At 39.2% G+C, this 24865-nt stretch overlaps 2 protein-coding genes across 5 annotated transcripts; one reads left to right on the top strand and one right to left on the bottom strand.

Moving 5' to 3' along the window:
- The first annotated feature begins 3640 nt into the window (after nucleotides 1-3640).
- Nucleotides 3641-11514, top strand: LOC119481873 (acidic leucine-rich nuclear phosphoprotein 32 family member B-like). The gene is made up of 7 exons (XM_037759186.1): nucleotides 3641-3820; nucleotides 6704-6853; nucleotides 7708-7830; nucleotides 7990-8182; nucleotides 8275-8366; nucleotides 9060-9126; nucleotides 9649-11514. Exons 1-7 carry the CDS (start codon nucleotides 3767-3769, stop codon nucleotides 9726-9728), a joined length of 759 nt encoding a protein of 252 aa, XP_037615114.1. The 5' UTR covers nucleotides 3641-3766; the 3' UTR covers nucleotides 9729-11514.
- Nucleotides 11515-11718: 204 nt separating this feature from the next.
- Nucleotides 11719-20273, bottom strand: LOC119481837 (coronin-2B-like). Of its 4 annotated transcripts, none has more exons than XM_037759105.1 (15): nucleotides 20035-20273; nucleotides 18510-18576; nucleotides 17969-18169; nucleotides 16578-16694; nucleotides 16353-16502; nucleotides 15165-15365; nucleotides 14978-15094; nucleotides 14789-14893; nucleotides 13825-13921; nucleotides 13608-13723; nucleotides 13435-13525; nucleotides 13193-13353; nucleotides 12879-13046; nucleotides 12734-12802; nucleotides 11719-11856 (listed from the first exon to the last, which is right to left on the bottom strand). In XM_037759105.1, exons 3-15 carry the CDS (start codon nucleotides 18167-18169, stop codon nucleotides 11791-11793), a joined length of 1659 nt encoding a protein of 552 aa, XP_037615033.1. In that variant the 5' UTR covers nucleotides 18510-18576; nucleotides 20035-20273; the 3' UTR covers nucleotides 11719-11790. The 4 variants fall into 4 exon arrangements, with proteins under 4 accessions (XP_037615033.1, XP_037615032.1, XP_037615031.1 ...); XM_037759104.1 differs by having other exon boundaries at nucleotides 18541-18576; XM_037759103.1 differs by lacking the exon at nucleotides 18510-18576 and having other exon boundaries at nucleotides 20035-20076; nucleotides 20151-20256.
- Nucleotides 20274-24865: the final 4592 nt, after the last annotated feature.

Below are 24865 nucleotides of genomic sequence, written 5' to 3'. Positions count from 1 at the left end.
CAAACCTGCAGACTGAAGCTTCAGTCTGTCCTCAGAGGTGTAGCAGCTCTGGAAGCAGAAGTAGTCTCATTGCTTCGGCTAAACTTCAGATTATCTGGCTGACTTTATATTCAGGTGCCGATTTATGGCCCCGACCACGGCTCTGAAATATCAGTCAGTTAGAATCTATGGCCCCGACCACGGCTCTGAAATATCAGTACGTTAGAATCTATGGCCCCGACCATGGCTCTGAAATATCAGTACGTTAGAATCTATGGCCCCGACCACGGCTCTGAAATATCAGTAAGTTAGAATCTATGGCCCCGAACACGGCTCAGAGTCTATGGCCCCAACCATGGCTCTGAAATATCAGTAAGTTAGAATCTATGGCCCCGGCCACGGCTCTGAAATATCAGTAAGTTAGAATCTATGGCCCCGACCATGGCTCTGAAATATCAATAAGTTAGAATCTATGGCCCCGACCATGGCTCTGAAATATCAGTAAGTTAGAATCTATGGCCCCGACCACGGCTCTGAAATATCAGTAAGTTAGAAGCTATGGCCCTGACCATGGCTCTGAATCTATGGCCCCAACCATGGCTCTGAAATATCAGTAAGTTAGAATCTATGGCCCCGACCATGGCTCTGTAATGGCTGTAAGTTAGAATCTATGGCCCCGACCATGGTTCTGTAATGGCAGTAAATTAGAAGCTATGGCCCGACCATGGCTCTGAATCTATGGCCCCAACCATGGCTCTGAAATATCAGTAAGTTAGAAGCTATGACCCCGACCATGGCTCTGAAATATCAATAAGTTAAAATCTATGGCCCCGACCATGGCTCTGTAATGGCAGTAAATTAGAAGCTATGGCCCGACCATGGCTCTGAATCTATGGCCCCAACCATGGCTCTGAAATATCAGTAAGTTAGAAGCTATGACCCCGACCATAGCTCTGAAATATCAATAACTTAGAATCTATGGCCCCGACCATGGCTCTGAAATATCAGTTAGTTAATTTACCAGTTTAGCCAAATTTTGCGTTTTTTTTAAGGCCCCACCCACTAAATTTGAACAGAACCAATGAGATTACTACTTTTCCTCTCGGGGCTGCTTTGCTTTAAAGAAACCAACTACCGTCTGCACTACGATAATGTGGCCTCGGTCTGGCCGGTGGCTCCGTTCCATTATACTTCTAATGCCTTGTGGCTGCATAAAATAACCCCTATGCCTATGACCTGGTGTCTTCTGGTGAGCTACATGTGTGTATGTGATATACACCTTGTTGCTATTTATTTATGTATTATATGTATTTATTTATTTATTCCTGCGTCCTATTTATTGGTTCGGCACTTGTATTTAACGATTGTCAATACATTGGTGTATGATGTGGAGGATGGAGGGATTTATTGGGTGTGTGGGGGGGTGCGTGGTCAATGGAAAAACTTCGCTGTGATACTAACTCTAACTGTTGCTCTCCTCGTACTGGACGATGATATAATCTAAGACCACTGTATGTATAACTGCTTGTCGTGAAGATGATCTACAATGTAATGACAATAAAGAATTAACACTATGACAAACTCTGCAGACGGCAAGGCTCTTCTAATCTGTTCTTCACACATAGATAGATGACATTTTATTTGGGCCTTTAATATCAAAAAAATAATGTTCTTTTTTTATGAGAAGTGCTGCTTTATTTCTAAAGATTGTTTATTTTATCTACAAGGTTGTGTTATCTAAAAACATCGAGGCTACTGGCAGTAACATAGAGGCTAATTTTTATACTGTGGTATTAATACTAATATTACTTATTAAGTAATTAATTAATTAAAATGAACTTATTAAATAAATAAGTTAATTTGAATGTATTAATTATGATGAAATAATTATAAATTAATTAGCTTTAAATACTACCCATTCAGTGTCAGTAGCTGTGGGTCTCTACAGTAGAAATAGTAGATAGATTTTATTGAACCATGAAGTGTTTTTGTGTGTAATGAGCCAAAAAACTAAATACATTGAATTAATTAATTAATTAATTAATTAAGTAATTAAGTAATTAAGTAATTAATTAATTAAAATTAAAACTAAATAAATAAGTTCATTTGAATGCATTCATTTTGATGAAGTGATTATAAATGAATTAGCTTTAAATACTACCCACATTTCTCTGCAGTAGAAATGGTAGTTAGATTTTATTGAATCCATGTAGTGTTTTTGTGTGTAATGAGCCAAAATGGCCACCAGAGGCGCTGTGGAGACTTCACTTCCGGCTGCAGTTTCCCTCCTTTTACAAATCTACATCTGATGCCTTCAGGTGCTGCATGAAAACTCGAACTTTATAGCTCCCCAGCTGCAAAATATGACTTTTCATATAAATCAAGTCTTATTTAGGTCAGATGTGATATAAACATTGACCCAATGATGCATGTATTTTATCTTTATTGTTTCTAGATGTTTATATGTAAAAATAAAGAGTGAAGAAGAGGAATTTGCATTAAAAATGTGTTAAAATATAAGCTTTTAGAACATATTTGTGATAGACTTACTGTTTTAATGAAACATAATGTATTCTGTGAAATTCAAATTTGTTTTATTCATTTTGTTAGGGTCGTTAAAGTTGAATTGTGATATTTTCGAGGGCATTTAAAAGCAGCAAACGGCTTGACCCACTTTTCACACACGACACGGGAACGTTTCACTCTCTGCGTCAAGTTCAACAGGAAAGATAGAGCACCACCGGAAACACAATAGTTTACCTTCAAAATAAAAGTATTTAATGAAACACCCCCCTATATGTTCAACAGCAATATTTGACTATATAGAGCAGGGCTCAGCAGCCTTTACTATCAAAAGAGCCATTTTTGCCCAAAAAATAAATAAATAAATCTGTCTAGAGCCGCAAAACATGTGATCATTGTGATGAAGATAACACAGCTTATAGTCAAAGTATATAGTATATAAGTCTAATGCAGTGAGGGCCAAAGAGACAATGTACTACGGAGTATTAGGGCCACATTGAGGGAAAAAACATCTGAGATTTACAGAAGTCATAATATCATGAGAAAAAAAAGGCGTAATATTACGAGAATAAAGTCATAACTTTACGAGAACAAAAGTCATAATATTATGAGAATAAAGTCATAACTATATGAGAAAAAAAGTCGCAACTTTACAAGAAAAAAGTCGTAATATTACGAGAAAAAAAGTCTTAACTTTACGAGAAAAAATTCATAACTTTAAGAGAAAAAAAGTCGTAACTTTACGAGAAAAAAGTCGTTATATTACGGGAATAAAGTCAGAACTTTACGTGAAAAAAAGTTGTAATATTCCGAGAATAAAGTCAAAACTTTACAAGAAAAAAGTTGTAATAATACGAGAATAAAGTCGTAACTTTACGAGAAAAAAAGTCATAACTTTATGAGAAAAAAAGTCGCAACTTTACGAGAAAAAAGTCGTAACTCTACGAGAAAAAAGTCGTTATATTACGGGAATAAAGTAGATTTCTGACCCACTTTGCCCGAAAAGCAATGTTGAACCCTGGAATGTAGATTTGAATGGGAAATAGTGTAAAAATGCCTAATTTTTGCTTCCGTTGACATCGTGACAATTTTATTTTGAAGTCCTCCCCCAGATGTGCTCCGGTTATACTCTCCCTAGCTTGACGTTGGTTCCGCGTGTTGATACTGAAGAGAGGAGAAGAAGGATCCGAGGAGGAGAAACACAAAGTTAATTTCAGCATCGCTAAAAAGAAAAGACCCGAACTCAGGCCAGAACCAGAGGAACATGGACATGAAGAAGAGGGTCTCCTTAGAGCTGAGGCACCGGTCGCCGACGGAAGTGAGTTACAGAACCCTTTTAGTTTTAATGTGTTGTTGTTGTTTATCGGAAGACGTTTAGTGGCGCACCGGCCGGAGAGAGCACATGGCTGCAGCAGCTCCACGAAAACTGCTCAAAAATGTGTATTTAAGCACTTAAATCAGCTATTATTTAATATTTAACAACCCAGCATGTTGAAGTGAACCCTTCTCTCTCTTATTAAGCTCTAAAATGCATTAAAAACCGTTAAATAATCACCTTTAAACTGCTTTTTGTGCAGCAAAGAGTTGCAAGTTTGAGCACTGAAACACACACACATCCGGGTCTTTTCGGCTCCGTCTAATATCTAGAATCCAGAAGTTATAACACGGATTATATCTAAATTAAATAACCGTTTACACAATTTAAACATCATATTACGCTTTATTATTATTATTGAAGCATTTATATACTCATGTTTTTAAAATAATCGTTAAATAAGCAGTTAAAACGGTTAGAAACGTAAAAAATGACTTGTCACGTTATTTTTTTAATACAAGCAGGAAATGCGTCATTGTTTTTACCTCTTATACTCTTAAAACACGTAAAATCTTTATATATTATTACACAACTACAACCCTACTTTAATATAGCTGCATTAGCATTCAGGTTATACGTTTTAAATAACTCTAAATGGACGTTGTTGCTTGTTGTTGCCTGCACTCTTCCAGGTGTTAGTCGGGGCCCTAACGTGCTACTAAGGGCGCGTAGCTAGCAGCTAGTTAGCTTAAAGAGGCTACTTCATGTGCTTGTTGTGCTTTAAACGCCTTTATTAGTCCCTTTAAAACACTATACACGTGTGGTTTGTTGGGTTTGTTCATGTGGCTGTGGTGTGATGTTATAATAGTGAATAAAAGATGTAATAATAGTGAATTAAAGGAGTTATTAGTGAGCTAACAGAGAGTTAGCTTAGCAGCGTCACATGTGTTGGGAGTTTATAAACAGAGAGTTCAGTCGGGCCGCGTTCCAACATGAAGCTGCACATGAGTCCTTTACACTAGGACACTAGTGTAAAGGACTCCTCTGGGGTGGATATTAATGTTTTAATGATGTTTTGACGACTTAATTTATATTAAAAGGCTGCAGCAACTTTAGTGCTACAGCTAAAATGCCTAAAATAAACAGGTTATAGCTTCTCAGGTGTGAATAAATTGACATTTTATGGACCAAACAGTTAATTGATAATGAAATTGATTGTCTGCTGCAGCTCTAGTTATCTCCAGGTCCAGCACACATTTTTTATCTCTTTAAAATTAACCTTAAAGGGACATTTGTCAAGTATTTAATACTGTTATGAATGAATGAATGACTTTATTTCGAACATAAAAACAGATACAAAATAATAACAAACAAAACAAGAGTAATAGTGTCCGAAAAGGAGTAGGTAGAAGTAAAACTTATATTTCCCTACCCCTTTCTCACTTCTCCTCTATTAACGCATACATCATAGAATGATAATATAATATATAAACTCTCCCAAGTTTATTTACAACCCACATATCCATCCAGAGTTAAAAAAAAAAAAGTAGATATAAACCAACCCTTAACACAACTCCTATCACAACTCTTCCTCAACCATATAACTCTCAAAAATATATCTTTTTTCTATAGCTTTTTAAAGTGATTTATATTTGTGCTGCGCTTCAACCCATCACCTAACCCATTCCACAAATCCACCCCACTGATGAAATACATATACTCTTCTTTGTTATCTTATCAACATGGGAGTGGGTAAATATGCTGCTTTATGCAAATGTATGTATATATTTATTATTGTAAATCAATTAACAACACAGATCAATGACAGATATTGTCCAGAAACCCTCACAGGTACTGCATTTAGAATAAAACAATATGCTGTAATCATAACATGGCAAACTGCAGCCCAACAGGCAACAACAGCTGTTAGTGTGTCAGTGTGCTGACTTGACTATGACTTGCCCCAAACTGCATGTGATTATCATAAAGTGGGCATGTCTGTAAAGGGGAGACTTGTGGGTACCTATAGAACCACATATCTGGAGGTCAGAGGTCAAGGGACCCCTTTGAAAATGGCCTTGCCAGATTTTTCCTTGCCAAAATTTAGCACAAGTTTGGAGCGTTATTAAGCTAGTATGACATGAGTGGTACCGATGGATTCATTAGCTCTGAAACATTGATTGCATGAAAGAAATTAGTAGAATTTGCGTTAACATGTTAACTTTGACAGCCCTAATAAGGATACAAGACTTGAGTTTCAATATATTAAATTAATCATGCTTTTGCACTGTGAGAAATTACTTTTTCATTTGATAAAAAAAAATGTTCAAAAGCTGAACATGACTTTTTTTTGTCAAATTAAATTGCCATCATTATATAAGTCAGTTAATATCTGGTGAAAGAATAAGCTATCAAGTTTAAAAAATGATGTCGGCTTTTGGTGCTTCCGACTCACTAAAATAAAGCCCATAGTCTTAATATGTTTGATATAATGGTGATTTTGCACCGCTATCTCTGTGGTTTTCACCCCTCGTCTATCTTGCATATTCAGGAGACTCTTTTCTTTTTAACACCAAGCAGCAGAGTGTATACTCGTTAAATGACTATCTGAATTAGTCATACTGACACTGCAATCGTCAAATCAAGAAATCAAAGTCATTTTGAAACAGATCTCTGTGTAGCGGTGCTGTATGCGCCAACAATCAGTCAAAAGATAAAAACCACAGCTTCAAATCTAAGAAAAAAAGGAGGGTATCTTATTTAATTTGGTTATAAAAAACTATGACTTGCTTTGTCCAGAGTTATTGTTTGATTGATACTGTGTCTGGCCTGTCTATGACCCACACCGGACTAACTCCTCCTCCTCTTCCTCCTCCTCCTCCTCAGGTCCAGGAGCTGGTCCTGGATAACTGTCGCTCCGGCGAAGGAAAGATCGAAGGAATCACAGAAGAGTTCTCCAACCTGGAGCTGCTCAGCCTCATCAACGTGGGCCTGACCAGTGTAGCAGACATCCCCAAACTGGACAAACTCAAAAAGGTACGAGAACTAGAACACACTCAGACTGGACAGTTTCAGAAAGAAAAGGTAGAAAACAAATGCATGATGTTAACATGAACATATGGCTGCACAAACTCCTGCTTATCAAGGCTATCCTTGTTGTTATTTCCTGCCACTTTTTATGTTAGGACGTCCACAGGAAAACGAGAAATTGATATAGAGAAATTTAATCTGTCACTATTTTGATAAATTTCAAGGATAATATGCCAAATATTCCCTGGTTCCAGCTTCTCAAATGTGAGAGTTTTGATGCTACTTTTTGTCAGAAATGACATTAAACTGAGGAACTTTATATTTTTACATTGGACGCTGAGAAATTATAATATTTTCTGACATTTTATAGCCAAAACGATGAGAAAATAATCATTAGTTGAAGCCCTAGTTAAAAATAATGAAGAAGTTTGATCCCTAGTTGTTGTGATCAATAATGGTGATCAAAAATCTCTATGTAGCAAAGTGATTATGATTATTGTTTTTGATTCATACAGCCCCAAATTAGAAATATTACTCTAAATGTGGTTGTACATTATATTCCTTTGTACGTATTTATTCATTATATTTAGAGTCAATGCATCTCAGCAAACGTGCAACATCTTACTGTTTTTATAGGTCAGGCAAAGATGTATTTTCTCTTTATAATATATAGTTTTAACTCTTCTTTATTTGTATTACTGTTTGATATATATATGTATGCACCGTCAGGATTGCTACTTCATTTCACTTTGTGCAGTGACAATAAAGGAATTATATTATTTTGATTAACTATTAATCAACTAATTGTTTCAGCTTCACCATTAAGTAAAATCAATCTTCCTGTTTCTTCCTGTGTGCAGTTGGAGCTGAGTGACAACAGGATATCAGGCGGTCTGGAGGTCCTGGCCGAGCGGCTGGTGAACCTAACGCACCTCAACCTCAGTGGGAATAAGTTCAAAGACATCAGCACCCTGGAGCCGCTGGTGGGTGGAGTCAGACTCTAAAACACACGTTCTGTACACCAACACCTCGTAGCCCCTTTCTGCAGATTTGCTGGACATTCCTTTAAAATGTGCGCTACATTCAAACGTAAACTTGACTTGTTAGTAACGGATTTCTGATCAACTCTGTTGCCCCTCCAGAAAAAGTTGCCCCAGCTGAAGAGTCTGGATCTGTTTAACTGCGAGGTGACCAACCTGGCTGACTACAGGGAGTCCATCTTCAAGCTCCTCCCCCAGCTCACCTACCTGGACGGCTACGACATCGACGACTGCGAGGCGTCCGACTCCGACGGCGAGGGAGACGGAGTCGATACTGATGACGAAGAGGGTTTGGGTAAAAGCAACACTTAAAGAAAATAATAGATTTAGATGTGATGTTTCTGCTGCCGTCCCGTTCAGACAACTCACCTGTACTCTGTATTCCAGAGGGCGAGTCGGAGGACTTTGAGGATGAGGAAGAAGAGGATGAGGAAGACGTAGTGGCTGTAGAGGATGACGATGATGATGACAGTGATGAGGTGAGTCTGAAGCTGGTATTAAAGCTGGTATTTGTGCACAGTTGCAGATAAAGATCAGGCTACACTAATATTATTAGTAGTATATTATTTGTAGAATTGGATTGTAGTGGCGGCTGCGTAGGAGTCTGACTCGTGCGATTTCCAATAACTCCAGAGCGTTGGATCGTCCAAAAATCAAAATGTATTGAAAAAAGATGGATGTAATCATTCCTAAAATTCCCAACATGTTTTTAATCTAACGAAATATTCAGCTTCAATCCGTATTTGTTGGCGTTTAGCCTTTCAAAAAACAACATTTTCACTGCTCTCCCTCTTGCTGCACGCAAAGGACGAACGCACATGTAGTCACGGGGCGGCCCAACAGCACCATTACGTGATTGTTCATTGTACATTATTTATTTATTTATTTATTTTTAGGCTAATGGCGTCATAAAATATGATGACCGATACTTGACGCTTCATTCAAAACCTCTAGAAGACTGTTTTTTTTTGTTTTTTTGTTTTTAGAGCCATTAAAAGTAGCTTTCGTTCCAACTTACACAAAAACACAGTTATACTGCAGCTCTGTATTTTGTAGTAATTCTGTTTTAAATGAATGTTTAGGTGGATTTCCATCAGACTTTTAGCTTCTGTTGAGTTTCATGAATTTCAATGTCAACAAAAACCTTCAACAAGCACTTTTTCTCTTTGTAGGAGGGCGAGGTGAACGGAGACGTAGACAGCGAGGACGATGACGACGATGACGATGACGACGATGACGGTCAGTAACTGCGTGGTTTCTTTACTTCTGTCAGCTGTGTGCAGCTTAAACATTTAGTTTTTTATTCTCTTTGTTTTAACGGGACTTTAACGGGAAACATTGTTTACTTTTAGGAGGAATTGTTATAATTTAAAGAAAATAAAAAGTTAACACAAAGATGAGAATATACAGCTTGTTGTTTAAAAACAAACTAAATTTATGGTGAGAAATCCTGTTTTTTGTGGGGTAAAGTCTAGAGCTGCAACGGATAATCGATTAGTCGTCAACTATTCAATTAATCGACAACTATTTTGATCGGTTTGAGTCATTTTTTAAAGAAAAAAAAATTGCTGATTTCTGCTTCTTAAATGTGAATATTTTATTATTATATATTTTATATATATATATATATTATATAAATGATTTATATATATATATATATATTATTATTATTTATATGTATTATTTATATATATTATTTATATATATTTATGATGTTGTTGTTTTTGTTGTTGTTAAACCTCTCCGGCTTTTCTTCTGCAGACGAGGACTCGTCTCCGGCCAAAGGAGAGAAGAGGAAGAGGGAGCCTGAAGATGAGGATGATGATGAAGAAGATGATTAAGGACCCACAAAGACCCCGCAAACCCCTCTGACCTCTCCTCTCGCCCGGTGACCCCCCCACCCTCCTCTCCCCACCAACGCTCGCCCCTCCTCCTCCTCCCCCTCCCCCTCCACTCCATCGTCAACTCCTGGGGCTGCGTTGCATTTCTGAAACCTCCCACTGAGCCCTCGTCTCCTCCTGCAAGGCCCAAACACCCGTCGCCAACGGCAACCGTTAATTTATCAAAAATATTCTCACGCTTCTTTTTTTTCTTCTTTTGCAAAAGTTTGTCACGATTCCAAGAAGTTCAGGCTTTTTAAAATCCGTATTATCACCTAGATATTCCTCAACAGCACCGATGAATAACGTTGATTACTTTCTGGCATCTGTGTGTTTACGGCACATTTTTGTCATGGAGTGATTGGACGGTTATTGTCTCTTTTTGTCTATAAAATGTCATAAAATGTGAAAAATGTCCGCTAGAATTTCAATTGAAGTCTTCAAATTTTTAGTTTTTCAGCCCCAAACCCAAAGTTAATCAGTAAACTATCAGATATAACAAAGAACAGCAGAGATCCTCACATTTAACGAGCTGGAACCAGAGAGTGTTTTTGGCATTTTTGTTTGGGAAATAGCTGGAATGATTACTTCATTACCGCGTTAATTACCCAGAAACATTCTGTCGGATCGATTAATGAACCTATTAGAAAATCCAGAGGGGCATTGGACAGTTTTTTCAGAAATGTATGTGACTAAAAAAAGATTTATTTCACATAAGCTGGTTAAACTCAGTTGGTTATTGTTTTTGGTGTCAGAGAATATGTAGGAAAAGAGGCCTTTGGTGGTCGTGAAGTGCGTTGTAAAGTTATTTTTAATAAGTCGCAGGACATAAAGTCATCAGGTGTCATGATGGGGAACTTTGTGACAAATGAAACTCCAAATTCCTACTCCGTTAACGAGAAGTAAACGCATCGCCAGTCATGAAAAGAAGCTCAAAAAGAAAAGGCGGGAAAACATTTGATATAACTTTTTCCTGGAGGTTTGAGTTACTCACTGATCAAAACATACTTTTTCTTTACTTATTGTTTTTTAGATCATGAATATCTCGATCACACGGAGCCACACAAACACTCAAACTCAACTTTTGTTTGGTAATATTCGGTTAACTCATTCTCAATGTGTTCTTCGTGAACACATGAAGACAAAGTTGTGTCTGTGGAACGGAGACGGGACGAGGGCTCGCGGGACGTAATGGCGCTTTTGGGATGCTAAAGATAAAACCAAATTCTCCCTCCTTTGTTTACCATCTTCCCTCTGGGACTGAACCAGCAGCTATGATGTCATCACAGACTCTGTGATGTCATCAACAGACAGTCAAACGTAGTGAAACCTCCACCGCCCCCCCGCCCTCTCCCTTTCCTCCCCTCCTCCCCCCCGAGGCCGAGCGCGCTCAGGGCAAACTGTGTTTTCTCTTTTTTGCCAACAGAGCTTTTTAAAAGAAATATTTTTTCAGAGAAATTGTTTTTGTTTAATTTTGTATGGTTGTCTGGGGACACTCTCTCGCTCTCTCTCTCTCTCTCTCTCTCTCTCTCCCTCTCCCTCCTGACCTCTCTCTCTCTCTCTCTGCCTCTCCTTTCATGTCTCTTCCTGCTCAGTAGAGAGATCCAGTTGATCCTTCACACTTACACTGACTAGTTGACGTTGTGTTTTCTTTCTTTTTTTACTTTCTGTAAGTTAAAGGAAAAACAAACAAAAAAAAACACACAAAAAGGACTTTGTAAATAAAATCTTAACATTTTGCTCCTGGCGTCTCGTCTCCTCTCTGGCCTTTTGTCTCAGTATATTCACATTAAGCTCATTGCTGAACTCAAAGTGCCTCAAACTTCTGCATTCTTTCTAACAGCCAGCAGGGGGCGACTCCTCGCCATCCAGCTGTTGACCAGATGTTGACCAGCTAAAAGTGGCAACACAAACACCATAAATACGTCAGAGATGTCAGATGTGTTTACTTTAATTGTTGGAGGTTTTGAGCAGTTTGTTTGGTCCAGTGTTAAAACGGCAGCGTGAGAGCTGACTGGTTGAATCAGAAGGTTGCCCTCATGTTGTTTCTGGTGTTTTTGATGTCCACCTCCAGCTGAGCGATCCTCACCTGCACACCAAACACAAAGTCTATACAACAAACATTACATCACTGTTTGATCACTAAGAGTTTTAAATAGCCTTATGATGCCAATTATCTGACAAATAAACAATTAATTGTGATATTGATTGGTCCAAAAGGCTCAATGCATTTATAGTATAAATGTTGGCTACTATGGAGTCATAGGAGTGCCATAAATAAATACTTCTTTAAAAGAATAAGAAAATAATTTTGGGCATATAAAGAGGAATAAATAAGTAAATAAAAAATGTGGAAATATAAATAAGTAAATATATATAAATTAAAAAAAACATTAATCCCTATCGCTTTTGGAAATACGGAAAAGAATGAGGAAAAATAAAAGGATACAAATAAATAAATTACATTATATGAAAATAAATAAATAAAAAAGATATACTATAATAATATTAAAACCATTATTACGTAAATATATACAGAAATAAATGTGAAAATAACTGCTTGGAATATTTCTTTTATATTTTATTTGTCTTTATATTTCCACATTTTTTTGTTTACTTATTCATTATTTTGATTTAATTGTCTTTATATTTCAAAATGTTTTTGTTTACTTATTTTATTTTTGCATTTTTTTATTTACTTATTTATTTCATTTATTTCTCTTTATATTTCCACATTTTTCATTCACTCATTTATTCTTTTTTTTATTGCATTTTTATATTTCCATATGTTTTAATTAATTAATGTATTTGTCTTTATATTTCCACATTTTTTTATTTACTTATTTATTCCTCTTTATAGTTCCACATTTCTTTTTATTATTACTAGACAGATTTATTCTTTTTTTTATGACATTCCCGTGACTCCATATCTCCTGCCATGTGTGTGTTTGTGTTTGAATACTAACGTCTTTGTCATTGAGTTCTTCTCTCAGGCCTCTGATCTCGTCTTGTTGTCTGTAAAACGCTTGCAGGAGCTGAAATTATAAAAAGTTTGTTTGCAGGACGTAGAGACTCTCAGTAATCTCTCTCTCGTACGTGTCGGAGCCTCACCTCGCTCTCGGTGGTCGGCGGCGGCCTCTCTGTGGGTTCACAGCAGTGTGGCGTGCAGCAGTACGTCCACAGCGGGATCTGTGTCTCGTCTGGCTGCCACCCCGACAGATCGCTCACCTCCCTCGGGTATTTGGCGTCCTGGTAGGCCAGCTGCTCCTCGAGGAAGGCCTCGAGAGAGATGATCAGCTGTTCAATACAACGGCAACAAAACATCTGGACAGAACTTTGAGCCGCGCTGAGCTTCGCTGTAAATAAGAGCTACAGTACGGGCGCTAATTCGCTGACATGACGGCTTTTTGCCGACGTGGTTCTACCTCTTCCATGAAGTCCAGGTCGGACCTGTTCATCGCATCGACAGCCGGATCCATCTGGAACCTCAGGGAGCTCAGCTGCCTCACCAGCCCCTTCTCAGCAGGGGATTCTGGGTAAGGGTTGGCTACTTGAGTCCCAGGATTCAGAGACATCAGCACCGGGCCTGATGGAGACATGAAGGACAGGCGGTTAACGGTGGATCACAAACTACAGGCGTGTATCTGTTCACTAATGCGTCACTGACTTCTGTTGATCCCCGACAGCCACTCCTGAGCCGTCATGGCCGCCTGGTTTCCTGCCGTCATTGGGTACAGATCCTCCTGGAAAACACCTGACTGGACGGACGGAGGAGAACACGGTACCTTTAGGTTCAGTGACATAATGATGAGGAAGGCGACATCAACGTGTCACGCTGACCTCTTTTCGTGGTACGATCATCGACAGCGGTTCCACCAGGTCTTTGATGGCGATCAGGCGGTAGAATCGGAAAACCTCACAGGCGCTCACGTCCAGGCCGCGCTTTGGCATCACCCCTGAAGCGAAGTAAGAGGTCAAAGGTCATTGGGGAACATTACATTACACTATGACAGCTAGCTAGAGTTCTGACATCCTCTGTAGAGCGTGTTGATCTCACCGAGTCCTTTCTGTGGCAGCAGAGACCTGTATTCCGTCAGGAAGCTGATGTAGGGTTTCTCAGTGCTCAGCTCGTAGTACCGGATGTTCCCGTCACCCTAAGGTAAGGAATTTAAGGGCACATTTGGTACTAGATAGGGATGCACCGATACCAGTATCGGGTATCGGGTCCGATAATGTGGTCATGTACGATACCACTTTACGGCAGCGTGACATTAACCTCTCGTCACCATCTTTCGGGTCCTATCGTACGCGCTCACTCTACACCTCCCTGACAGTGTGGGCGAGACTGGCCGGCCTGGATCCCACCTCAGCCGGTGAGCGCCGGCCGTCACTTTCATTGCGCCACGGGGTTTTGCTTGCACCCTCTGACTCGTGCGTGCGTTAGACTCCTTGGTTTCAAGACGGGTCGGGTTGGTTGCCAACATCGCCGCAGACCCCTGGCGCCTTTTACGTGGGCCAAGCCCCACTCTGGGGGCACGACGCGGTTGGGGGCGCACTGAGGACAGTCCGCCCCGGGTTGACAGTCGCACCGGGAGCAGGGGGCCCCGTCCCTCCCCGGCGGGGAGAGATGGCGCAGCGAGCACTTTATCCACGGCCCCGGGAAGCACCTGAGCCCCGAGCCTTTCCAAGCCGAACTAGAGCCGGTCGCGGCGCACCGCCTCGTATGCGGGACTCCTTAGCCTGCCGTGTGTCGCTCACACCCTCCAGCTGGCTGTTAACGGCCTTTTGGCACAGAGAAGTACTCGTATCAGTACTTGGTATCGGCGAGTACCAAATGTAAGTACATGTACTCGGTCTGAAAAAAAGTGGTATCGGTGCATCCCTATTAATAGTGTATATAGGCAGAGAAAAAAATATTTGAGTGCATCAACAACCAAACTGAAAACAAGACATATATGGTGTTTTATAAGGTGCAATCCAAGCTGCAAAGCTTTATGGGTAGACGTGGTGCGTTGTATGACCTTTCCAGCCAAGTAGAGCATGTGTGTGTCCGGGTCGTAGAACGGGAAGAGGACTCCTGCTGATCCGTCCAAGTCTTCTTCATACAGCGGCTCAGATAAGTCGTCCTGCAGCCAAACAAACAAACAAACAAACTCAGACACAGACAATACTTCCTCTGGATTTCCTGCTTAAAGGAATGTGTGTCTTACAGGGTCCCAGAGGACGATCTGTCTGTGGTTCCAGGGCGAGCTGCCGGTGGACAGAAGCATCTTCAACCCTCCGATGTATAAAACCTTACTGGCTCTGTGGGACTTGCTGCTGGACACCTGCAGGAACATCATTACCAAATGTTCTGTTTTCACTCAATCAGACCAAACGATCACTTCAGAAACACACCTGCAGGATCCTTCCCGTCCGCGGGTCCAGGACTCGAACCCGTCTGTCTTTGGACGTGACCGCCAGCCGGCTGCCGTCGCTGTTGAAGCTGACGGACAGCAGCAGTGCGTCAGACGGGTAGCGGTGGAGGACGGGCATCAGGACCACCCGGACCGGGTACCTGAGCACGGTACCTGCCTGGGACACGTCCCAGAGGAGGACCTGGGGCAACGAGAGAGACAACATCAGCGCTGACGGTGAGTTTACGAGACCTAAAGACACAGATGTGCTCCATTTTTCACCTGCAGGATATCATTATGAAATTATTAGCAATATCTTATTTTAAGAAAAAGTAATTGAGACTCCACTTCCAGCAACATTAGAGGCATAGACTGAATATAAGAAGTGACCCATTGGTTTGTGGACTACGATTTATTGAAGACTTGAAAAATAGAGTATTTATATGCAAAGAATTAATATATATTTCTAATATATAAATATATACAGAAATATTAACTAACCAATAAATTTGAAAATAAATGAAAACTTATAATTATTATTTAATATTTTGTTTATCTTATATTTTCACATTTTATTTATTTATTTATTCTTTTATTTATTTTATATTTCCACATTTTTATTTACTTTTTTATTATTTTATTTATTTCTCTTTATATTTCCATATTTTTATTTACTTATTTATTCTTTTATTTCTTTCTTTTCATATTTCCACATTTTTATTTACTTATTTATAATTTTATTTACTCCTCTTCCTATTTACAATTTTTTTTTATTTACTTATTTATTATATTATTTATTTCCCTTTATATTTACATGTTTTTTTATTTACTTATTTATTATTTTATTTATTTCACTTTATATTTACAATTTTTTTTATTTTTTTTATTTATTCCTCTTCCTATTTCCACATTTTTCTATGTACTTATTTATTATCGTATTTATTTCTCTTTATATTTCCTAATTTTTTTATTTACTTATTTATTCTTTTATTTATTTTCCTTTTTTTTGTCTCTTCTATGACTCCATAAATTGATTGAATATTGTATACTGTACGTTGCAGTATGGAACAGTATTGTAGAAAGATATAACAAAAGTACAATATAATAATGTTTATGGTTCACTTCATGTTAAAAGGTGTCAGAGTGACGTCTTTGACCGACGCCGCTACTGACCAATGAGGATCCTGACCTTGTAGTCGTAGGCGGAGCTAAGCAGCAGGTTCTCAGCTGTCGGATGCCACTCAATAAGCGCCACCCTCCTGGAGTGACCAATCAGAGTCTTCCTGGCCTTGGTGAGGTTCTGTTGGACGCCACAGACCGGGATGTCCCAGATCTTCACCTGCGTGCACACGTACAGTACTGGGTTGACGTTTCAGCTGAAACAATGTGAACACACACAGAGGTGACGACTCACAGTACAATCCTCTGAGCACGAGGCGATGCAGTGATCGTCAAACGGGTTCCACTTGACGTCCAGGACCCTCGCACTGTGGCCGCACACCCTCGGGTGCTGAGGGTCCACCCTGCCTGTCTGAGAGAGCAGGATAAAAATAAATTATACCACCTAGAGCTCATTGACTTCAATTTGAAGGGTTATACTGTATAAAAAATAAATAAATAAATGACTCAATAAATGAATAAATAAGTTTTTAAATGTACCAAAAATAGTATTAATATATATGTAGGCTTTAATTAATTCTGAAAATGTGACATAAATTGACATTTCTGTTTTAATTAGGTTCTTTAATTATTTACTTTTAAATACAAGAGTAGACCGATAGGGGAAGTAATACAAAGGTAAATAATTAGCTTCCCCTATCGGTCTACTCTTGTATTTAATTTTCTCATTTATCTATTTATTTGTTTTTTTTTACATTTGCATCTGCATTTATTTGTTATTGGTTCATTATTAAATTGTATGTATTTATTTATTTATGCATGATTTCTCCTTTGCATTTCCCCCTATTTATTTCCCCCACTCTTATTTATTTATGTACTGTTTTCTTTTGATTTTTCCTTTTATTTATTTTTTTTTCAGTTATTAATTAATTACTTTTTATTACCTTTTAAATGTATTTATTTATTTACTTATTATTTATTTGAAATGTATTTATTATGAAATTATATGTATTTAGCTATGCATTTATTTATTTATGTATAATTTTCCCTTTGCATTTCCCCCCTATTTATTTCCCCACACTTATTTATTTATGTACTCTTTTCTTTATACATTTCTTTTTAGATTTCAGAGTGCATACAACGACTACTTCCTTTTGTCCCATTTTTATCTTTTATCGTGTTCAACAGTATGGAGGACAGAACTGGCCAAAAGAAAATAAATAAATAAATGACTCGATAAATAAATAAATACGCAATTAAATGTACCAAAAATAATATTAAAAATAAATGTAGGCATTAATGAATTGATAAAATTGTATATAAATTACCATTTCCATTGTAATTTGCTTCTTTATTTATTTACCTTTGTATTTATTTTATTTTATTTGTCCTATTATTTATTTATTGTTTATTTATTATTTAATTTATTTCATTATTTTTAAATGTATTTATAATTTTTAAATTGTTTTAAATGTATTTATTTACTATCAAAATTCCATGTATTTAGTTAAGTATTTCTGCATGATTTTACCTTTATTTTTTTCTTTCTTTCTTTATTTCTTTCTTTATTTATATTTTATTTTTATTTTTATTATTTATCGAGTCATTTATTTATTTATTTATTATTTTGGCAGTTTCTGTCCTCCATACAACAGGAGGATATGAGGACTATGAAGGACTACGCACGTGATGGATGGGCAGGACTAAAAAGGACCCGCCCCCGGCGCACTCTGTCACCACGGCGATGAAGCAGGGATTGGCTGAGCAGTAGTGGTTGTCGTGGACGCTGCGCGTGATTGGCACCCCGTCGTAGCTGTGCTCCTTGGTGGACGGCTTCCCGAAAACGTGACGAAACTTTGAGCAGCGGAAAGACGAACGCCACGACATCTGGAGGACAGGAAGAGCTTTTTAAAACTGCATCAGCAGTTTAACATCAACAAAAACATTCTTTAACATGTGCACATGAAGACGGGGAAATAAAATGATGAAGACGGGAGGGATGGAAAAGTGTGTGTGTCAGTCTTACGTCATCTCATAATAGTGTTGTGGAACATTTTATCTGGCCTAATCAATAATGCAATCAGCCGTCATTATTGGCTTTCATAATCTTATTAATAATAAATCAATTTCTTCAATAACTTCTTAATCATTCACACACACACTAAACGGATAAATCCTTCGTCCAGAACAGTTTGCCGGTGTTATTAAAGATTCATCGGTTACATACACACTTCCTGTTGTTACTAATTCCTCCTGACCTTTGACCTTTAGTGCGGCTAGAAGAGATCGCCTTACTGCGGAGAGATGAAGGAGGGGAAGAAGAAGAGAAAAAGGAGATACCATAAATAAAACTTCAGATAAACGTAATCCAGATGTGAGATGTACATTTACTCAAGATGAGGTACTTTACAGGAGTACTACCACGACCTCTCAGAGGGAAATATTGTTCACAAACACCGTTCGTAGCTACGAGAAAGTAATGCACCGATGTTCATGTCCCGTGTGAAACCAGAAATCAACGTTGATTTATTGGTCATGTAAGTTCTAGGGTAAGGATATAAACATTATTTAATATTTATATTCCGCTATTACACAATAGATGATCATTTATTTTTATTATTTATTTATTTTATTTAAAATTTATTTAATTTAATAATATAATATAATATAATAATACATTTAATTAATTTATATTTATTATCTATTTATTTATTTTATTTAAAAGGGACCATGTACAGTTTATTTAATTTTATTTAATTTAATAATATAATATAATATAATATAATATAATATAATATAATATAATATAATATACTATAATATAATATAATAATACATTTAATTTATTAGCAAATAACTCATTTGAAATTTCTTTAAAAATCACCCTGAATTATGACATTAGCTACCAGGATACATCTGTGTAGATAATAAGTCACACAATGGTGAGATTTGTGCCTGATCAGAAGTGTTTTCTATTAGTTTACCACCTCCACTTCTCAAGCCTGAGGGCCCTATTTTAACAATTAGATGCTATTTTAGCATATCATTATTAAATCCTGTTTATAATAAAGTCATTTTTGATCAATTTTGAGGTAAATATTGGGGTTATTTGGTAGTAATTCCAAATAAATTTAAAATGCTTGCTAATTATCACCTAATTACCATGAAATTTGTGGACCTGTAACTTCCGTACTTAAGTTACGCTACTTCCAGTGTTATTTTCACCCAAACGACGATCTTCTCCTAAACATAACTAAGTAGTTTCCTGTGAAGACGGAAGTTTATTTTGAAAAGACTGCATGCATGTAAGGAGCAGAAATTGACACGTGTTGCTGGACATTAGTAGGACAATGCACAAAGATAAGATACGAACCGTTGAATGAGGATACGTTGTGGCTGTAGCTGACAGACCCGCCATAAAACAAACTGGCATATTTTCCAATTTTATATTTTCTCTGCAGGGTTGTTCAGCATCTGGGGAAGTTTGAGCTCTACTTCCAGTGACTTGTATCATGGTTTTTATGACTACAGATGTGTTCAGTGACGCTCCTTTAACTCCTTTTAAATCATCTTAAACATTTCTCATGTTTATCTGTATTTATGCTATTTGTTGCTCTGTGATCCAGTTTGTCCAAATCAGTTCTTCCGAGGTTTGAGGTGCTGAACATGAACCTCATCTCTCTGATGTCTCCACCGTTAACTCTCTAAATCCCCCAGAAAACTAAAACATATAATAATATATGTTGTCTTACCTGTGATGGAGTCATCTGAGTACTCCTCCTGCAAACAAACTGCTGCTGTTTCTGTTAATAATACTGTTGTTGTTATTATTAGGACTGTTAATTATGACAGCCACAACAACTACTACTGTTAGAACTGAGATACTTCTACACTGCTTCTACAAGCAGTACTGCTCAATCAGCTGGCTGATAGTAAAAGTACAACGCTGACTTCTGACTGCAGTGTGTGTTTGATCCATGACGTCTCGCCTCCTCTTCCACATTAATAGAGCTGTTTATGCACGACTGCACACGCACAAACACCCCTCTACATCCGATACTACCACACACACACACACACACACACACACACACACACACACACACACACACACACACACACGCACACACACAGAACCAGTTCCCAGCTAAGACGACACTATTAATGTTCATATATAAATAAATATATATCTGTTTTACTTGGTTATTAGTGCTGATGTAGATAATGAAAGTAAATTATTTCATCTTACAACTCCAGAAAGCCGGATTATCTAAAGTCGAATTTTCTTACTATAGTTTTGATTGAATACACAACTGTGTTTTTTTTGTATTATTATAAATTTCAAGTATTATTTGTCATATGCACAACAATAATATGGAGTCAGAGGAGCGTCATAAAAAATAATAAATCTGTAAAATTTTGAATATTTATGTGGAAATATAAATATAAATAAATAAAAGAATAAATGGAAAATGTGAAAATATAAATAAAAGAATAAATAAATAAATAAAAAATGTAGAAATATAAACACAAATAAATAAAAAAATTAAAAAATCATATGCACAATAATTATATGGAGTCATGAGAGTGTCATAAAAAAGAATAAATCTGTAAGAATAAGAGTACAAGTTCCCCTAATTGAATATTATTTTAGCTTTTACATAGTTAACCCCTTAAAACCCACCTGCTGAATACAACTGGGCTCATTTCACGTACAGAAATACTCATTTTAGAATAGGCGAAAACAACACATTTATACTGCATTCAAAAAATGTGCATGTGATTATCATAAAGTGGGCATGTCTGTAAAGGGGAGACTCGTGGGTACCCAGAGAACCCATTTATATTCACATATCTGGAGGTCAGAGGTCAAGGGACACCTTTGAAAATGGACATGACAGTTTTTCCTCTCCAAAATTTAGTGTAAATTTGGAGCGTTATTTAGCCTCCTTCATGACGAGCTGGTACGGATGGATTCTTTAGTTTTTTTTAGTTTCATATGATGTCAGTATCTTCACTCTAGCTTTAAATCTGAGCCCGCTACAACCTAAAAATCACAAATGCGTTAATGCGGTAAAGAAATGATTGGCGTTAAAACAGATTTGTGACCCGCTCTATCAAAATGAGTCGGAAGTCGCGGCAGCGCATTCTTGTAAAAACACGTTTTTTTATGAAAAAGTGTGTTTTTTTTTGTTTTTTTTATGCGTTTATGAATAAATAAAGTCTCAGCTTTAATACAAAGTAAGAATCGATGTAAAATTCAAATGATAAGTCTAGTTTTGAAGCTCTTAAACATAACGTTGTCGTAAAGTTTTTACCGGAAGTGTTGTGTTGACGCGGCTCAATAGAGCGGATTGACAGATTGCGGTTGACAGAGGAGATAGCTGCTTGACAAGATGAAATCACGTGAGGAAAACATCGCTCGACTTTTAAATTAAATTCCTGTTAGAGGTGCTACATCTGACGACAACTGGACCGACTTAAATTCAGATTATTTCCCCGCACCGGGTGATGAGGACAGCGGGTGATGAGGACACCGGGTGATGAGGACAGCGGGTGATGAGGACACCGGGTGATGAGGACAGCGGGTGATGAGGACACCGGGTGATGAGGACAGCGGGTGATGAGGACAGCGGGTGATGAGGACACCGGGTGATGAGGACAGCGGGTGATGAGGACAGCGGGTGATGAGGACACCGGGTGATGAGGACACCGGGTGATGAGGACACCGGGTGATGAGGACAGCGGGTGATGAGGACAGCGGGTGATGAGGACAGCGGGTGATGAGGACACCGGGTGATGAGGACACCGGGTGATGAGGACAGCGGGTGATGAGGACACCGGGTGATGAGGACAGCGGGTGATGAGGACACCGGGTGATGAGGACACCGGGTGATGAGGACAGCGGGTGCGCCGAGTCGGACGCCCGGCTAACGCTAGAGGCTAGGCTAGCTCTCAATCCGCTGATCAGGACGGAGAAAGAGAGTTAGAGGAAGACGAGGAGGAAGATATTCCACTCATGGCTGAGCCGATGATGGCACACAGTGTCTCTGATTAAAGTTATTAAATCAGGACAGTGTTATAGAGACTGAGATCGCCCGGCCGGGAGTACCAGTGTAGCTGCAAACTGTACAACAACTACACCGGAGGAGATGGAGAGAAGACCCGACCAGATGAAAGAAATGACTGATGGTAAGTTCTTATAGTTAAACTACACTACCCTTATTTTATCTGTTTGTTTTAAAGACTTTTAAATCACTATAGAGCAGGCTAAGAAGCATTAATAGCAGCTACTAATGTGTGTGTCACTGTGTGTAGTCTATAGGTGTCTGTCTGTCTCATGTGTGTCTCTCAGGTGTCTGTCTGTCTCATGTGTGTCTCTCAGGTGTCTGTCTGTCTCATGTGTGTCTCTCAGGTGTCTGTGTGTCTCATGTGTGTCTCTCAGGTGCCTGTGTGTCTCATGTGTGTCTCTGAGGTGTCTGTGTGTCTCATGTGTGTCTCTCAGGTGTCTGTGTGTCTCATGTGTGTCTCTCAGGTGTCTGTGTGTCTCATGTGTGTCTCTCAGGTGCCTGTCTGTCTCAGGTATGTCTCTGAGGTGTCTGTGTGTCTCATGTGTGTCTCTCAGGTGTCTGTGTGTCTCATGTGTGTCTCTGAGGTGTCTGTGTGTCTCATGTGTGTCTCTCAGGTGTCTGTCTGTCTCAGGTGTGTCTCTCAGGTGTCTGTGTGTCTCATGTGTGTCTCTGAGGTGTCTGTCTGTCTCAGGTGTGTCTCTCAGGTGCCTGTCTGTCTCAGGTATGTCTCTCAGGTGTCTGTCTGTCTCAGGTATGTCTCTCAGGTGTCTGTCTGTCTCATGTGTGTCTCTCAGGTGCCTGTCTGTCTCAGGTATGTCTCTCAGGTGTCTGTCTGTCTCAGGTATGTCTCTCAGGTGTCTGTCTGTCTCATGTGTGTCTCTCAGGTGTCTGTGTGTCTCATGTGTGTCTCCGAGGTGTCTGTGTGTCTCATGTGTGTCTCTCAGGTGTCTGTGTGTCTCATGTGTGTCTCTCAGGTGTCTGTCTGTCTCAGGTGTGTCTCTCAGGTGTCTGTGTGTCTCATGTGTGTCTCTGAGGTGTCTGTGTGTCTCATGTGTGTCTCTCAGGTGTCTGTCTGTCTCAGGTGTGTCTCTCAGGTGTCTGTGTGTCTCATGTGTGTCTCTGAGGTGTCTGTGTGTCTCATGTGTGTCTCTGAGGTGTCTGTCTGTCTCATGTGTGTCTCTCAGGTGTCTGTGTGTCTCATGTGTGTCTCTGAGGTGTCTGTGTGTCTCATGTGTGTCTCTCAGGTGTCTGTGTGTCTCATGTGTGTCTCTGAGGTGTCTGTCTGTCTCATGTGTGTCTCTCAGGTGTCTGTGTGTCTCATGTATGTCTCTCAGGTGTCTGTGTGTCTCATGTGTGTCTCTCAGGTGTCTGTCTGTCTCAGGTATGTCTCTCAGGTGTCTGTCTGTCTCAGGTATGTCTCTCAGGTGTCTGTCTGTCTCATGTGTGTCTCTCAGGTGTCTGTGTGTCTCATGTGTGTCTCTCAGGTGTCTGTCTGTCTCAGGTATGTCTCTCAGGTGTCTGTCTGTCTCATGTGTGTCTCTCAGGTGTCTGTGTGTCTCATGTGTGTGTCTCATGTGTGTCTCTCAGGTGTCTGTGTGTCTCATGTGTGTGTCTCATGTGTGTCTCTCAGGTGCCTGTCTGTCTCAGGTATGTCTCTCAGGTGTCTGTCTGTCTCATGTGTGTCTCTCAGGTGTCTGTGTGTCTCATGTGTGTCTCTGAGGTGTCTGTGTGTCTCATGTGTGTCTCTCAGGTGTCTGTGTGTCTCATGTGTGTCTCTCAGGTGTCTGTGTGTCTCATGTGTGTCTCTCAGGTGCCTGTCTGTCTCAGGTATGTCTCTGAGGTGTCTGTGTGTCTCATGTGTGTCTCTCAGGTGTCTGTGTGTCTCATGTGTGTTTCTGAGGTGTCTGTGTGTCTCATGTGTGTCTCTCAGGTGTCTGTCTGTCTCAGGTGTGTCTCTCAGGTGTCTGTGTGTCTCATGTGTGTCTCTGAGGTGTCTGTCTGTCTCATGTGTGTCTCTCAGGTGTCTGTGTGTCTCATGTGTGTCTCTGAGGTGTCTGTCTGTCTCAGGTGTGTCTCTCAGGTGCCTGTCTGTCTCAGGTATGTCTCTCAGGTGTCTGTCTATCTCATGTGTGTCTCTCAGGTGTCTGTGTGTCTCATGTGTGTCTCTGAGGTGTCTGTCTGTCTCATGTGTGTCTCTCAGGTGTCTGTGTGTCTCTGAGGTGTCTGTGTGTCTCATGTGTGTCTCTGAGGTGTCTGTGTGTCTCATGTGTGTCTCTCAGGTGTCTGTCTGTCTCATGTGTGTCTCTCAGGTGTCTGTGTGTCTCATGTGTGTCTCTGAGGTGTCTGTCTGTCTCATGTGTGTGTCTCAGGTGTGTCTCTCAGGTGCCTGTCTCCTATAAATTATTATCGTTAATAAGGAAATGTTGTGAAGTGTTTAATTCATTCAAAGAAGCGTTGTATCTGAACATAATCCAGGCAGCTGTTACATCATCACCACACCAGGTTTTATGAA

The sequence above is a fragment of the Sebastes umbrosus genome, chromosome 22 (genome assembly GCF_015220745.1).
Source record: "Sebastes umbrosus isolate fSebUmb1 chromosome 22, fSebUmb1.pri, whole genome shotgun sequence".
Classification (NCBI taxonomy): Eukaryota; Metazoa; Chordata; class Actinopteri; order Perciformes; family Sebastidae; genus Sebastes; species Sebastes umbrosus.
Note: the sequence above shows the minus strand (reverse complement) of the source record. Positions and strands in the feature narration are given on the sequence as shown.

Excerpts from the sequence above, each read along its gene's own strand:
- LOC119481873 (XM_037759186.1), top strand. The coding sequence starts at position 3,767 with ATGGACATGAAGAAGAGGGTCTCCTTAGAGCTGAGGCACCGGTCGCCG. Across the intron at positions 6,854-7,707 it reads AACTGGACAAACTCAAAAAG|TTGGAGCTGAGTGACAACAG; the intron begins GTACGAGAACTA and ends TCCTGTGTGCAG. Across the intron at positions 8,183-8,274 it reads TGATGACGAAGAGGGTTTGG|AGGGCGAGTCGGAGGACTTT; the intron begins GTAAAAGCAACA and ends TCTGTATTCCAG.
- LOC119481837 (XM_037759102.1), bottom strand. Across the intron at positions 16,503-16,577 it reads CGTGCTCAGAGGATTGTACT|GTGAAGATCTGGGACATCCC; the intron begins GTGAGTCGTCAC and ends GTGTGCACGCAG. Across the intron at positions 14,894-14,977 it reads AGATCGTCCTCTGGGACCCT|GACGACTTATCTGAGCCGCT; the intron begins GTAAGACACACA and ends GTTTGGCTGCAG.